The following is a 16,019-nucleotide window of genomic DNA, read 5'->3' as shown; positions in this document are numbered from 1 at the left end:
AAAACCTGCTGTAGGCTAGGGATGGGCGATATGGACTCAAATATTATCACGATAATTTCTGGCATTTATCCCGATAACGATAAAAATGGTGATAAAAAAAATACCAATTCAACTCCACCTTTGTAACTATAAATCTATCACCACATTCAGTCTTTGTAGCCAAATCACTGCTCTAAAAGATACTAAATACTACTAAACTACACTAATTACATTGAATTAATTCTTTCTTTCAGGCTCATATCTTTCTTTCTTTCTTTCTTTCTTTCTTTCTTTCTTTCTTTCTTTCTTTCTTTCTTTCTTTCTTTCTTTCTTTCTTTCTTTCTTTCTTTCTTTCTTTCTTTCTTTCTTTCTTTCTTTCTTTCTTTCTTTCTTTCTTTCTTTCTTTCTTTCTTTCTTTCTTTCTTTCAGGCTCATTTCTTTCTTTCTTTCTTTCTTTCTTTCTTTCTTTCTTTATTTCAGGCTCATTTCTTTCTTTCTTTCTTTCTTTCTTTCTTTCTGGCTCATTTCTTTCTTTCTTTCTTTCTTTCTTTCTTTCTTTCTTTCAGGCTCCTTTCTTTCTTTTTTTCAGGCTCATTTCTTTTCTTTCTTTCTTTCTTTCTTTCTTTCTTTCTTTCTTTCTTTCTTTCTTTCTTTCTTTCTTTCTTTCTTTCTTTCTTTCTTTCTTTCTTTCAGGCTCCTTTCTTTCTTTTTTCAGGCTCATTTCTTTCTTTCTTTCTTTCCTTCCTTCCTTCCTTCCTTCCTTCCTTCCTTCCTTCCTTCCTTCCTTCCTTCCTTCCTTCCTTCCTTCCTTCCTTCCTTCCTTCCTTCCTTCCTTCCTTCCTTCCTTCCTTCCTTCCTTCCTTCACGTACGTTGTGTGTGGATTTAACGCAGAACCATAAATGCGAGATGACAAATTCTTACTGTGGGGAATTTTTTGGACGGTATATCATGAACGGTAAAATATGGCCCATTCCTACTGTAGGGTTGGAAAGGTTTTGTAAATGTTAGTAGCTACTCTTTTATTTTCCCCCTACCTGTGTTTTCTGCTCTGATGTCATCAGTCATGTGACTGATGCTGGGATTTGCACCCTCTTGTGGCCCGTCGGTGCTACAACCTTCTCCGCCGTGCTCTTCTCCCAGCATCTTTTTTGGTCCTCCCTCTGCCTTTTCCTCTCTCCTCCTCCATACGTCCTCCTCCCTGCGGGGAGCTCCTGCGTCCTCCTCCTCGGGGATGGGGTTGTACCAGATGTTGCCACCACTGTCCTCCAGAGGTCTGAGGACTTCCTCTGACACCTGGGACTTTCCTGAAGACAGCAGCCAGGCTCGGCTGGTGCGATCCAGGCTCTGCAGATAGGTGCGCTGGCCCGACAGCTTGGTGCTGACGGAGGTGGTGGGGTCGTCAGTGGAGCCCCCTGCTGGCTGGGAGGGCTCCTGCGGTGTTGTGGCAGGGAGGGTTTCCCTGACCAGAGGGACGCACATCCTGTCACAATACTGGTGTTTCTGCAAACAGAATAACACAGATATGACTTCTGGATCATATGGATGAGTGAAAATATTGTTAGAAGGGAGGGAAACGTCCAACAACCAGGAATCGGAAGAAAGAGAAGCAGAAAGATGCAGGACAAAGAAAAGCTTTCTGCAGACTAAACAGATTCAGAGCTTCCGAACCACAAAAGTGCTTCAAAATGCCAAGACCTCGATAAATGGTAGTTCAGGAAAAATAAAATGAGCCATTTTCACCTGCAGCAGGAAACAACATTTAACTCTTTAACTGTGAAGAACTTAAATCACAACTCAGAAATGTACTCATTTATACAATCAGATGTTCAGAATTTTTTTCCTTAAAATTAGTTAGTTCTAGGGATGTCCCGATACCATTTTTTTCACACCGAGTACGAGTATTTTAATTTGTGTACTCGCCGATAGCGAGTACCGATACCGAGTACCGATACGATACTTCTACCACAAAAATAACTAGGCTAAAAATGCAATGAAAATGCAATGAATTGGAAGACAGGTTTTATTTGCAACAGAAATTAAATTTTAAACAAAACTCCCCGGCAATGCGCCCCGCCGACAGCCCGCAGTCTGCCTCGCGTCTGTCATCGTCCCTTATATTGAAATACGTCCACACTGCTGACATCCCGCTGGCATTAATTGCCGCTATCTTGCCTGAAATGGCGCTGCCAGTCTCACTCATGTATCACTCTCTTCTCATCACTACGCTAAGCTTAGCCGACTAGCAGCTAAACGGAACAGCTGGCTGAGCAGCGGCGGGCGAGGCTGCACACTCACCCGGGGAGCCGCGGGGCGGCTCAACATCTCCCCCTAGAGTCACTAACCAGTAACTACAACAACAATGAAGTATCAGTGCGTGGTATCGGAGAAATTTTGCGAGTACGAGTATATGAGAGCAGTATCGGCCCCGATACCAGTATCGGTATCAGGGCATCCCTAGTTAGTTCATAAAGTAAGAAATTCAGATTTCTTTTCTCACAAAAACGTGTTTTTGAAAATTAGAAAAATTATGAATTATCTATTGCTTATGTTTTTATTTCGCAAGCTTCAAAGTTTTTAAAGATGCAATTTTTGACTATATTCTTTAAAGATTTTCTTCTTTTAAATTAGCAATTTTTAAATTTTGTCTATGAATTTACAAGCTCATAAAGTCACAATTTGTAAAAATTGTGACTTTATGAGCTTGTAAATTTCAATTTTTTCTTACAAATTGAAAAAACAAATATAAAGTTTACATTTCTAAACTCCATCTTCTAAATTTATTTGCTTTCTTACAAATGTGCCGAAAGTCTACAAAATCAAAATATTTAGTCTTTTTTCTTTCTAAGTTTGTGATTTTTAAGTTTACATTTTTTTTCATATACTGTATTTGCAAGTTTATAAAGCTACTTTCTACATTTTGTTCCTACGAGTTTATGCATTTTTTTCTTTTTAATTTCTACGTCTTTCTCCACATCTGAAATTCTCACTCTTTTTTCAATGGTTTTTATGTAGAGTGCTTATTAATCGCGTTAAAATTTTATTTTTTTCTATTTCTGTTGGGGGTGACTGTGGCGACAGAGTCAGGTAGAGTTGGGTGGAGTTGGACGGAGCCGGCTCATCTTCTTATTGTTATAAAATGCTTTGTTTATTTTGTAAGAGTAAGAATATTTTGTTTTTGAGAAGATTGACAAAGAAATGAATCCACCAAGTCAACAAAGCAGTAAAGTACTGACTTGGACGTAGTACACCATTGTGCGAGCTCGTTTAGCAAGTTTATTTAGATATCTCAACTTTAAAGAAACCTCCACAAACCCACCACACTGCCATACCTTGTCCGATACCGGCCTCTGGCCGGAAGAGTCCTGCTCAGATGCATCCTGGGAAATCCCGGAAGGCCGCTCCAAACTCTTTTGGGCGGAGCTCCGAAAGGCAGGCGGAGCTGCCAGCCCCTGCTGAGCCCACTGCTGTTTCTTAGAAACGGTAATATGGTTGCGAAGACGTGAGGCGGGGTTGGGGTCTGCCGCCGTCAACGCTCTCGACGTCTTTGTCATCAGTGGCGACGACGGCGATGATGGCGATGACGGCGATGGCGGCGATGAAGACGTCTGGAGAGAGTCAGGCGGGACTGCAGCCTCTGCAGAGACACGGATGTTGAAGTTAGAGAACAGAGAGGAGACGCTGTGATCTGACGTCTCAGCTGATGATCGTCAATAAGGTCATAGTCATGACCCCCAGGCAGGGCCGCTGCAAGGGGTGTGCGAACCGTGCGACCGCACGGGGCCTCGCGCTATGGGCCTTTTTTTTTTTCTTCTTTCGTTTTTTTTTCTTTCTTTCCCTTATAAATATCAATAGTCACGTTCCATTACAGACCTAAATGTGTACTAGTCTGTGCATATCAATAAATATATGTGCAATGGCAATGATGCGCGTGTCTGTTGTTCAATACAACTGCGTCAGACCAAGCGCAGACACAAGCTGCTCTGATCCAGACGGCTGGAGTTGGAACAAACTGTCACACAATGTCGAGAGAACGAGACAGATTCATTCTCTGATTCCATCAGAGAATGAAAAAAGAAAAAAAACTAAAGAAAATGGAAGAGTTTAATGCCTCTCTGAAAGGCTTGTTTGATTAATTTGTTACAAAAATCACAGATCCGACCGGGTCTCAAGCAGCCGCGGGGCCCCGCCCTGAGCAGTCGAGGCACATATTTTTTGTTTTCATTTATTTAGCCTCTATAATTTGAGAAGATTACGACTTATATGCATAAGCATGTTGATAATGTGTTAACTTATGGGGCGATTTTGTTTTGTGTAGAACTGGAATGAATCACACACTATATAATGTCAGTTGAGTTAGGCCCCTATGTCACTAATATAAGTCGCTCTCAGTAACAGGCTGATTTGATTCATGTAAGATTATTTGTGTGTGAACAATGTTGTAATAAACAGGCATTACTATAAAAAATATCTTGACTCGTCATCTTGTCAATGCAATGTGTGTATGTGTTTGTATCCAGTATTTTGCTAATTGCAGAGTCAAAATTGCGCATATAGACACCTGATCCGACCCGAAAAACCCCAAAATTTCTTGCGCGAGGGCCCCCCCCACCCCTGGCATTTCGCACAGGGCCTCGCAAATCTCCCAGACGCCTCTGCCCCAGGGACAAACCCTCTGTGACATCATCAATAGGGTTTTTACCTGGCTGAGTGTCTGAATATACAATATACAATGTACATGTACTGTACATACTCTATTAGTGTACCAGGCGTACTTTTACCCTCACAACAAGTGTAGAACGAGGTCAGATTTCACCGTCACATGACTCTGTTCCTCAGTCCGGAGTCTGGACGGAGTGTGACGCTCCCATCATCCCATCAGCTGGTACCAACCACGGAAACTGGGACGTTGGTCTCTGACATCATCAACATCTGTATTTCTGCTTCTAGCCTCGGGTAGCGCACGTGTGTGTGTGTGTGTGTGTGTGCGTGTGCATGATCCTCGTGACAGACGCTACGTCGGGTGTCTGAGCAGCATGAATAAACTCTGTGTTTTCCAGCCGAACGTGACTTCGCCACATTTGTTCAGAGCTCAGCTGCTTCTGTGTGAAACATAAACGGCTCTGATTTGTTCTCAGGTCCAAGAGTTACATCCTCGGTTTAAACATATAACATTAAAAACCACATGGTCATGGCCTGACTTAGCAACTTCTGAACAACAATATAAGATGTATTTTTCACCGTGTTATTATTTATTAAACAAAAATGAAGCAAAAAGGACCAAAGTCATATTGGCAATACAGAGTAGCCCCCAACTCTGATCAGCTTATACTTTAGATCCAGCTGTGGATCCAGCTGTAGATCCAGTTTTAGATCTAGCTGTAGATGCAGCTGTAGATCTAGTTGTAGATCCAGCTGTGGATCCAGCTTTAGATCCAGTTGTAGATCTAGCTGTAGATGCAGCTGTAGATCTAGTTGTAGATCCAGCTGTGGATCCAGCTTTAGATCCAGTTGTAGATCTAGCTGTAGATGCAGCTGTAGATCCAGTTTTAGATCCAGCTGTGGATCCAGCTGTAGATCCAGCTTTAGATCCAGCTGTAGATCTAGCTCTAGATCCAGCTTTAGATCCAGTTTTAGATCCAGCTGTAGATCCAATTTTAGATCCAGCTGTGGGTCCAGCTTTAGATCCAGTTTTAGATCCAGCTGTGGATCCAGCTTTAGATCCAGCTTTAGATCCAGTTTTAGATCCAGCTGTAGATCCAGCTTTAGATCCAGCTGTGGATCCAGCTGTAGATCCAGCTATAGATCCAGCTATAGATCCAATTTTAGATCCAGCTGTGGATCCAGCTGTGGATCCAGCTGTAGATCCAGTCTTAGATCCTGTAGTAGATCCGACTGTAGATCCAGTTTTGATCCAGTTTTGATCCAGTTTTACATCCAGTTTTAGATCCAGTTTTAGAGCCAGAATTAGATCCTGTATAAGATCCAGTTTTAGATCAAGCTGTAGATCAAGTTTTACATCCAGTTTAAATCAAGCTTTAGAGCCAGTATTACATCCAATTTTAGATCCAGCTTTAGAATTAGTACTAGATCCAGTTTTACATCCAGCTTTACATACAGTATTAGAAACCAGTTTCAGATCCTGTATTAGATCCAACTTTAGATGCAGCTGTAGATCCAGCTGTCCCATCTTTGGAACCAGCTGTAGATCCAGTATTAGATCGAGCTGGATATCCAGTTTTAGATTCAGCTTTAGATCCAGTTTCAGATCAAGCTTTAGATACAGTACAGTATTAGAAACCAGTTTTAGATTCTGTATTAGATCCAGTTTTACATCCAGCTTTAGATACAGTATTAGAAAGCAGTTTTAGATCCTGTTTTAGATCCAACTTTAGATCCAGCTTCGGCTAAATGGTTTTAATACCCTTTCCAGTCTGATATACAGCAGCAACTGCTTCTCTGAAAGCAACGCTGACATCTTTCCCTGTTGATTTTGTGTTGCGACACACATGAACGCTCCAGAGCAGCAAACTGTTAAAACATCTGTTTGGGTCTGCAGAGCTGCTCGGGAGCAGTTCATCGAGGGCTGATGGTCAGCACCACCGAACTGCAACCAGTTTTAGTTGGACAGAGATTCTGTCCCTCCGCCAAACTCCACCAACACCTCTGGCTCAGAGCAGGCCCAGACAGGAAGTGACATGCTGGAGAGGTTGGCTGCACTTCCTGCCATCTGAACAGCCCACTGAGGACCTGACGGAGGAGAGCTAATAATAGTCCATCTGTTTTTAATCTGAGGCCGCCTGAGAAACAGTGATGAGAGGACGGAGAGGGGAGGGGGGCGGCGGGTGGTTTAGGGGTGGGTGGTGTAAGTGCAGCGGCGTGTTGGGGTGGGGGGGGGTGAATAAACAGCTGTGACTCTGCAGATGTCAATGAAGCTTCTGTGTTTAAGAGCAAACACACTGCTGTCTATTCACTATTCATTAGCGGCTGAAACACACACACACACACACACACACACACACACACACACACACACACACACATGCATGCATACATGCATACACACACACACACACACACATGCATGCATACGTGCATGCACACACACACAACCAGCAGTGGACGTGTTTCAGTGTGTTTTCGCGACGCTCACGCTCGGTCACAGAGACGTCAGCACCTGTCGCGCAGCTGCAAGTCTGAAAACCTACATTTCTATATTTCTGGAGTTCGGAGCCGTTCAGACGATCAGGGATGGCAGTCAAGCAACACCGAGAAGGAAACACGCCAGGTTTCCATAGCAACGGATTTAACGAGAGAGTTCTACAACCTAGAGTTCAGATTCAAGTTGAGTTAAAATAAACAAAATGAACCAAATAAATGTCAGTGAGTTCAGTTTAAGGACGTATTTGGACCAAACCCCAAAAGTTCTGAATTTATAAATTAGAAAAATGTGGGAAAAGAAATGTATTTGAGCAAAAAAGAAAACTTTCACAACTTTTTACTTTTTTCAACTTATGAACTCATATTTATAAGAACACTTTGAGTCGTATATATTTAATAAGAAAACTCCCGTTTTTACTTCACACATGTATTATAAGAAATCAAAAAAATTTGACAAACTTTTTTTGTTTTATAAATGTGCATTTTTAAAAGAAAAAATGTGTAAATTATGAGTATGGAAATATGGAAATATGCAAAATAACTTTACGAACTTGCAAAGTTGTAATAAAACAATAATTCAAAATATTCGCTCACCAGATAAATAAACTCTGAATGTCTGAACTTAGACTTCCAAGTTTCTACGAAAAGATTTCACACGTTTTACAAGAACAGTACGTTTAAATTCGCCACTTCCACGGTAAAAACAACGCACGAAGCATTCGGTCACGTGACCCGCTGGTTTCCAAAGACTGGTTTTCTTTGTACGAGACGTAGCCATGTTAGCTGACGGAAACACGCCACTGCATCAATCAAAGCTAGCTTTGCTTCTAGCTCCATCAGTCCAAATATCTGCAGAGCTACCGTCAGACGTTTACAGCGGGATAAACAGTCAAACATATCGACTCAACGGCAAAATGAAAAATGACGTAACATTTAGTCGACCTCAGTTAACCGAGAAGTTAGATGGTTGGCGCCTGGTTCACCATAGTAAAGTACTTTAATATTCCTTGTTAGGTGGATTAAAAGAGGACGGGTCATTTTATTGTTACACAAATACTGGAGATTGAGGGTTAATTTGTAGTTTAGGGCCCCCTAGTGGCTGGGAGGACCCTGTTCATCAGTAAAGTCTGTAACTTGAAACAGCTCTGCTATTTGACGTAGGAACTTCTCAAGATTGAAATTTTCTTTTGTCTGATGACAGTAAACATTTCAACTGACAGTTCATCCCAGAATCCTCAGAGCCCAGAGATAAAGCTTCTGTTTTTGAAGGTAAAGCTGTTAATGAAGTGAAGCTGAAATCAAACATGAAACTAGATGTTTTGAGAAAAAAAACAACCTAGACTTCTCAACTCTATTCTACGACGGAGTATTAGGGCCAAACTAAGACAAAAAAAATAATTGGAAATTACGAGAATAAAGTCGTAATATTGCGAGAATAAAGTCGTAACAGAATAAAGTCGTAATATTATGAGAATAAAGTCGTAATATTAGGAGAATAAAGTCGTAATATTATGAGAATAAAGTCGTAATATTAGGAGAATAAAGTCGTAATATTGCGAGAATAAAGTCGTAATAGAATAAAGTCGTAATATTATGAGAATAAAGTCGTAATATTACGAGAATAAAATCGTAACATTACGAGAATAAAGTCGTAATTTATGAGAATAAAGTCGTAATATTACAAGAATAAAGTGTTAATTTATGAGAACTCTAACAGGAAGAGTGTGTTAAAATGTTGAACATTGAGCATCTTGTGAAGTTATATTTATATATTTATAATATATTTAAAATTACGACTTTATTCTCGTAATATTACGACTTTATTTTCGTAATTTCCTTTTTTTTTCTTAGTTTGGCTACTAATACTGCTATTCAGAGTTCGAAACTGTAAAAGTTTCCTTTAAAATCATCAGCTATCCATTTGTACCAAGACAGAGGACGAGAGTTCACACTTTTGTTTCTTTATAAATCCATTTTTACTTTCACCTACTTGTTTGGTTTTAGATCGGAAAACAGTTTCTGACTTTTGAGGTCTTCATGTCGTCCTGCTAACTCTGGCATCATGGGAGATAAACAGGAAGTAACAACACACACACATAAACGGTCTAATTACAGGAAATGGTCAGATGACCCAGTTTGTCTGCAGGAAGCCGAACATTAAGCATGTGTGTAGATGAGCAGATTACAGTTTCTCAGCTAGTTTTCTGATGGTCCAGCACTCAGATCTTGGGTCTTATTCTGGTCCTGGTTCAGCTCATTTCAAAGATCCTCATTGTTGTTCTTTGTATTTTTATGAAACCAGGACAGACGGTTATGGTTCATGTGTCAGAAGTGACTGTCCGGTTCTCCTCTGACGGACCACCACTCAGAGGAAGCCAATGTTTTTTTATGCTGAAGCCAGTTTTGGAAGCAGAATAGTACAATTAGGGGCGTGGTCTTTTAATTGGCAGCCGGCACAGCCAATGGCATCAGTTTAGCTGCTTAACGCTTCAGTTTAGTCACTGTACTGACTTCCGAGCTGTGTATGAAGACCCAACAGAACATGGTCATTCATAAAGAGAATATTTTTTTTGTGTTGTTAATTTTACTAGCAGACCACTGTGTGTGGATGTGGGGTGGTATGGGAGGGGGAAAAAGTTTAGCTGGTCAGATTTGATTAATATGAATATGAATTGGCATCATAGGTTTACACAAGCTAAGTCAGCTAAGCTAAAAAGACAGCTGTGATTGACATAAAGTGGGAGTGGTTCACAGGAGGTGTGGCCAATGATAAACAGTCTGACTCCATTGGCCTGGAAGGGTTATGGCTCACTGTCCAAAGCAGCTAACTGAAGGCTAACCCCAAACCAGCAGCCATAAACTAGTAGTTCAGCTAGCTGACAGCCACCCCTAAGTGAAGCTCAGTGGCTCTTGACTAGCGTTAGCCACTCAGATAACCATGATAGGGCTGTTTGAACACTCAGGGCCTGATTTACTAAAGGTTTGCGTTCGTAAAAACGTGTGCAAACTTGACATCACCCGCAAAGCAATGTGCAAGCTGATCTACTAACAGCGTGCAAAGAGGATTGCGTCTCTCAAATGAGCAAAATAGCACACGCTGTTCATTTAGTACTTTTGCCCTGATGAATAATCAATATGGGGCGTACCCGCCAGAAATCGCTGAATACTGGGAGGGGAAAATGCAAATATCTCCTTTTACCACACGCAATGAGATTTACCAAGCCTGAAAGTTTTTGCGGGGATTGTGATTGCGTCTGTATTTAATACGTTTGAAAGGAAGGTGCTAATCTGCCCAGCATTACGCAGGGATGCTTGTTGGTGCCTGATTTGAGGACTGGGGTGGGGATGGCTCAACTTGTGGTAAGGATTCTCCACATGCAAAAGGAGAAATATTTTATTTGAATGTTAAATCGAGTATTATTCAGCAAAAGGTTGCCACAGGAGGCACCTTCATTTTTTTTATTTGTGATAATAAATAAATCACGTGTTTTCATGGAGAAAAAAGTGTTTCTTATTGTGCGCCTGTTCTGCAGTTGTCATACCCCGGTGTTGTGCAGTATTCAGCACCCCTGCCGTGAAAAGCACCCCCTCGTCTGACAAAAATGATATTCTCATTCTGTGTCACGTTCTGTTTAGCGTCCAGTTTTGTGTTAATGATTCATGTTTAAATGCGCTCATGGATTCCACAATAGTCTATACTTTCCCACAATCACAGTCACAGATAACAACAATCGAGTAAATGGTTATTGATGTCATTAATTAATAGCCTGCTTACTGTGTTGTCTTCCATAATATTTGTAAATATATATAATATAAACTCCTAAGTATGTGTTTGTGTGAGTGTGTATATATAAATATATTGAAGTGTCAGTGTGTTGTTTTTTTTCTTGGTCTACTTATCATTGAATATACGAGGGGGTGCTTTTCACGGCAGGGGTGCTGAATACGGCACAACAATTTGCCTCTTCCACTAATATCTCTAACTCCAACTCGTCAAATTTCATTTTGCGCTCGCAAACCGTAAGACGCGCAACACCTCATTTAAATACTAAGGTTTGCACCTGTTATCAATTGCGCACGCAATCTTAGTTGATCACCCGCAAAACACACAACAACAGCACGCGCAAACTTTTTCAGTGCACACGCAATTTAGTACTCTTTATTTAGGATCTTAGTAAATCGGGCCCTCAGAGTCCTGATTTCAGATGTTGATCCTGTCGCAACGTCTTAAATAAAGCTGGATAGGCTGATTCAAAGCTAACTAATGTTACAGACAGAATGTATGCTAACATAAGTTAGCATTATAGGTAGCATGAGCTAAGCTAAGTTAAAATAGGTAACTGATGTTTATTTAACAATATGCTAATACTCAGCACTATCTGGTGTTATACATAATAAATGTCAATTTATATGCAGATGACACTCTGTTTTATGTTCCCAGTCAGTATTCCAGATCTTAACTGGAAGAAATGGGAGCGACATGATTCAGATCAAAATGGAAAAGAAGCATCCTGATCCAGTCCTGATCCAAAACAGATCTGCTGGATGGACCAAACTCTGTCTAAGAGTCACGCTTATTATTCCCAAATTCAGAAATGATCGGCCATTTAGTGAAATAGACCAAATGTAGCAACTTGTAAAAAACATGAACTCATATTTTAATCTTAAGAACAGAAAGCACATAATATGTTGATGCCAAGCTTACTGAATAATTTCATGATGTGTGATTGAGGACTGAATCATGCCCATTTTTAATGCGTTGCTGTTGAAGGTATCCATCATTGATTTTAGGCCTTCTCCCAAGCATACACAGGTTTCTTCACTTTCTCTGACTCTTCTGGTGATATTAGAATATAAACTATTGATGATGAGATATAAAACGTCTTTGAAATTTGACATGAAAACATGGAGAAAATCAGGCTCATTATACAGGATGACTCATAATCAAACTGTATTAGCGTTAAAGGAGCATGAGGCTCCTTTTAAGAAATGAGACTCTCTAGCGCCACCCTTCACCACGACGGCCGTCGGGGGTACTGCAGCCAACAGCGAAGCCGGCACGGGAGAACAGGGAGAACGTGCATGCAGCGTCATGTGACGTCACATCCGCAGGACAGCGCGGGAAATTCCGGTCACAACTGCAGCACATTTTGCAGCACACAGCCTGTTCAAGGCAACGGAGAGATACACTAGAGGGCTCATTCGTTTTGGTTTGGAACGCTTCATCTGACATTATTACTAGAAAACTTAAAACGTTTACGAATTTTTTTCATAAATCCTGCCTCAAGCTCCTTTAAGGTCAAATACATTAGTTTCATTTGATCAAAGAAACAAATTAGTTTGTTTTTAAATTGTATGTGCTCTAAACTGTTTTGGTTTGACTGATTTAGCAACGTTTTTGTCGAGGAAAACCGCTCAAATGGTGGCACATAGCAACAACTTGGCTGATAATGGTGGGAACTTTTTACCACCCCAGTTCCACAATAGGTGGAATATGATGTAAAAACAAATAAAATGTGAACCCAATGATTTGCAAATCTCATAAATTTATATTTGAATCACTATTGAATATAGAAAATGAATCACAGGCATCCAGTATGGATTTTTAACTTTTTTCCCTTACATACAGTTTTCTTCACATTTAGATTTCTTTTAATAATATTTTGTACAGTAGACGATGATTTGTATATTTGACAATTGCATTATGATGAGAAATCATTATTCTGGATACGTTTCTCAAGTTTAGACACACTTTTCCTCAGACTGGTGAACCTCTATCTTTTCTTCAGAGATACTTTAAACATCGTATATACTTGCTATGTTCTGTTGTTAATAAATTAAAGATTATGAGATTTGCAAGGCATTGTATTCGGTTTTATTTACATTTGACACAGTATCCCAGTTTGTTTTTTTTGACCTGGGGTTGGTGAGCTGTGCCCCTCTGTTGAGAATATAAACACAGATCTGAGCAGATAAAGTCATGTGACCCCTGCCAGGACCAGGACATTTCAGTCATTTGACAACAAACTTCAGCCGTGACTCTGAAAACAGCTAACTCAAGTCTGAATCAGTCTTCATTTTTACCATGTATGAACAAGTTCATCAAGTTCATCATGACTTCATGCAGATGCAGAAGCTGTTTTGGGTAAATAGGACCTCCAATAAACAAAAAGTGAATCAAAAAAAAATAATGAAATAAAATCATGTGAGCAACGCCAAGTACCCCCATAGTGTTTCTGCAGGATTTAAAACTTGCAGCCAGGTGATGCTGATCATCATTGATTGATGAAGTGATCAGCAGCGGGTACACAGATCAGCAGTTTGCATTCAGGTGTGTATCAACACAATGCCAAGAGGAAAAGACATCAGCAATGGTGTTAGTGAAGGAGCTGAAAAGGGTTTTTAAACAATTTCCAAACTTTTTGGAGTTCACCTTTCAACGGTGAGAAAGATTATTCTCAAGATCAGGGTTATAATAGTTTTGAATTTTTCATTTTAGTTTAGTTTTATTTCGTTTTGACTTTTTCTCCTTCAATTCAGTTAGTTTTAATTCGTTTTTAGTGTGGGTTTGCTAGTTTTTATTAGTTTTTATATTTTCAAAAATGCTTAGTTTTAGTTTAGTTTTTATTAGTTTTAGTTTTAGTTTTGATGTCACGGACCGTGAGGCGTTAAGGTGCCGTAGCTGCCAGTTGGAGATAAACGGCCAGAGCGGTATAAATTGATCATACCAAGAGGCTTATATTGACAGGGACGAAAACGGAGGAAATTATATCTATAATTTCAGTTAGTTTTAGTTAGTTTTCTAAACACGCAATATAGTTTCAGTTAGTTATCGTTTTTGTCTTTTAATTTTCGTTTTTATTTAGTTCTTTTTAGTAGTTTATTTAGTTCACGGAATTGTTTTTTTCAATTTTAGTTTTCGTTTTTTTGTTAGTTTTCGTGAACGATAATAACTCTGCTCAAGATCAGATCCGACAAACCACAAGACTTCTGGGAAAATATCTCATGGACAGATGTAGGAATGGGTGATATTTTACCGTTCACGATAAACCGTCAAAAAAATTCCCCACGGTAAGAATTTGTCATCTCACGGTAAAAATGATAAATTGAGGAAATGAGCCTGAAAGAAAGAAAGAAAGAAATGAGCCTGAAAGAAAGAAAGAAAGAAAGAAAGAAAGAAAGAAAGAAAGAAAGAAAGAAAGAAAGAAAGAAAGAAAGAAAGAAAGAAAGAAAGAAATGAGCCTGAAAGAAAGAAAGAAAGAAATGAGCCTGAAAGAAAGAAATATTCCCGTTGATGACACTTTTTGTATTGGTATTTTTTTTATCGTTATTGGGTTAAATGCCAGAAATTATCGTGATATTTTTTTTGTCCATACCGCCCATCCCTAGACAGATGAGACTAAAGTGGAGTTGTTTGGCCTTAATACCAAGGATTAACACCATGTTTGGAGAAAACTCAACTCGACATTTCAGCGGGAACACCTCCGTCTCACTGTCAAGCACGGCGGTGGAGGGTTCATGCGGTTTTTACTATGGGACCTGGGACTCTGCAAGACAACTGAAGCTTGGCTGAAACTGGGTCATGTGACGAGATCCCGAACACGGGATTTGGAAAGACCTGGTCCAAGTCTAGAGCGTCCAGAGCAGCGTGCATCAGTCCAACAACCTCTGAATGGGCCAAAATTCCTCCACAACCGCGTGATAGACGGATAAAGTCGTACATCTAATGACACTTTTTAAGTTATGCTACTAAAGGAGACTCTGGAGTGCAGGCTGTTGAGTCGTGGGGGTACTTAGGGATACCCACATCATGTTTGTCTGTTTTTGGCTTCATTTTTGCAAAATAAACACAACAAAAGTTCTATGTTGTCATCAGTCTGAGGTTGTTTTTGTCAGATACTAAGACCCGCTGTGATCAGATGATTTTTATTATGGTTCTACACAAACAAACAGAGGCGTTACTAACTGTGGCACATGACTTTGGGAAGTGCAGGCTGAAACGCAGCAGGATGGATCTTCCAGTAGGAAGCAGTTGGAGTTTTACTGCTGATCCTGCCAGCCTGCAGCCTCGGCTCCCAGTCGAGTCCCGCTTCAGCAGCTCAGAAACTGGGACAAACAGGACGTGCAGCTGCTTGCCTGCCGGCCCGGAGGCTGCTGGCTGCTGGGGAGTAACTCACCGCTCAGTTTGGGGTCAGTCTTCCTGCGGCTCCGGTCCTTGCCTCTCAGCCGGGAGAAGGTCCTCTTCAGCAGGGGCTCGGCCATGGTGCGCCCCCTCCTCCTCCTCCTCCTCCTCCTGCTCCCCCTCCTCCTCCAGAGTCCAGAGGTTCTGGAGAGGAGATCAGACCCAGAAGTCCAGCAGGAGTCAGCGCCTCTTCTCCTTCATGCTCCGGAGGAGTCCTTCAGACTTGGCCATGACTCCTGCTCTCCTTCACTGTGAGAGCAGCTCGACAGGAAATGAATTCCACACATTCTTTCCCAAACTCCCCCCTTCTCCTCCTTCTCCAACCCACTGTTCCTCCTCCCACGGCCCTCCCTCCAGCGTGGGGATGAGGGAAGAGAAGGGGCAAATGCTCATGGGAAGTGTAGTTTACCCTTCAGTACAGTTGGATAGAAGCCGTGTCTGGCTCACGTTCACCGTCTGGCCCAAATCAGAGTTCAGAGACGTTGAAGATAAACAGTTCAGATTACCGTATTTTCCGGACTATAAATCGCACTGGAGTATAAGTCGCATTTTTGGGGGAAATTTATTTTATAAAATCCAACAACAAGAACAGACATGTCATCTTCAAAGGCAATTTAAAATAAAAATAGAGTAGAGGCAACAACAGGCTGAATAATTGTACGGTATGCTTACGTTACATGACACAACTGAGAACGTGCC

The 16,019-nt window shown here is 40.8% G+C and overlaps 1 protein-coding gene across 1 annotated transcript in view; it reads right to left on the bottom strand.

The window, feature by feature from the left end:
• Positions 1-15,593, bottom strand: part of LOC133418822 (rho GTPase-activating protein SYDE1) — a 37,361-nt gene extending 21,768 nt beyond the window's left edge. The window contains exons 1-3 of the mRNA XM_061707681.1: positions 15,316-15,593; positions 3,310-3,614; positions 1,015-1,480 (exon numbers count right to left, since the gene is read on the bottom strand). Of these exons, the coding sequence (XP_061563665.1) occupies positions 1,015-1,480; positions 3,310-3,614; positions 15,316-15,400 (856 nt within the window). The 5' untranslated portion in view covers positions 15,401-15,593. The remainder of the gene's footprint in view (positions 1-1,014; positions 1,481-3,309; positions 3,615-15,315) is intronic.
• Positions 15,594-16,019: the final 426 nt, after the last annotated feature.

The sequence above is a fragment of the Cololabis saira genome, chromosome 19, assembly GCF_033807715.1.
Source record: "Cololabis saira isolate AMF1-May2022 chromosome 19, fColSai1.1, whole genome shotgun sequence".
Classification (NCBI taxonomy): domain Eukaryota; kingdom Metazoa; phylum Chordata; class Actinopteri; order Beloniformes; family Belonidae; genus Cololabis; species Cololabis saira.
Note: the sequence above shows the minus strand (reverse complement) of the source record. Positions and strands in the feature narration are given on the sequence as shown.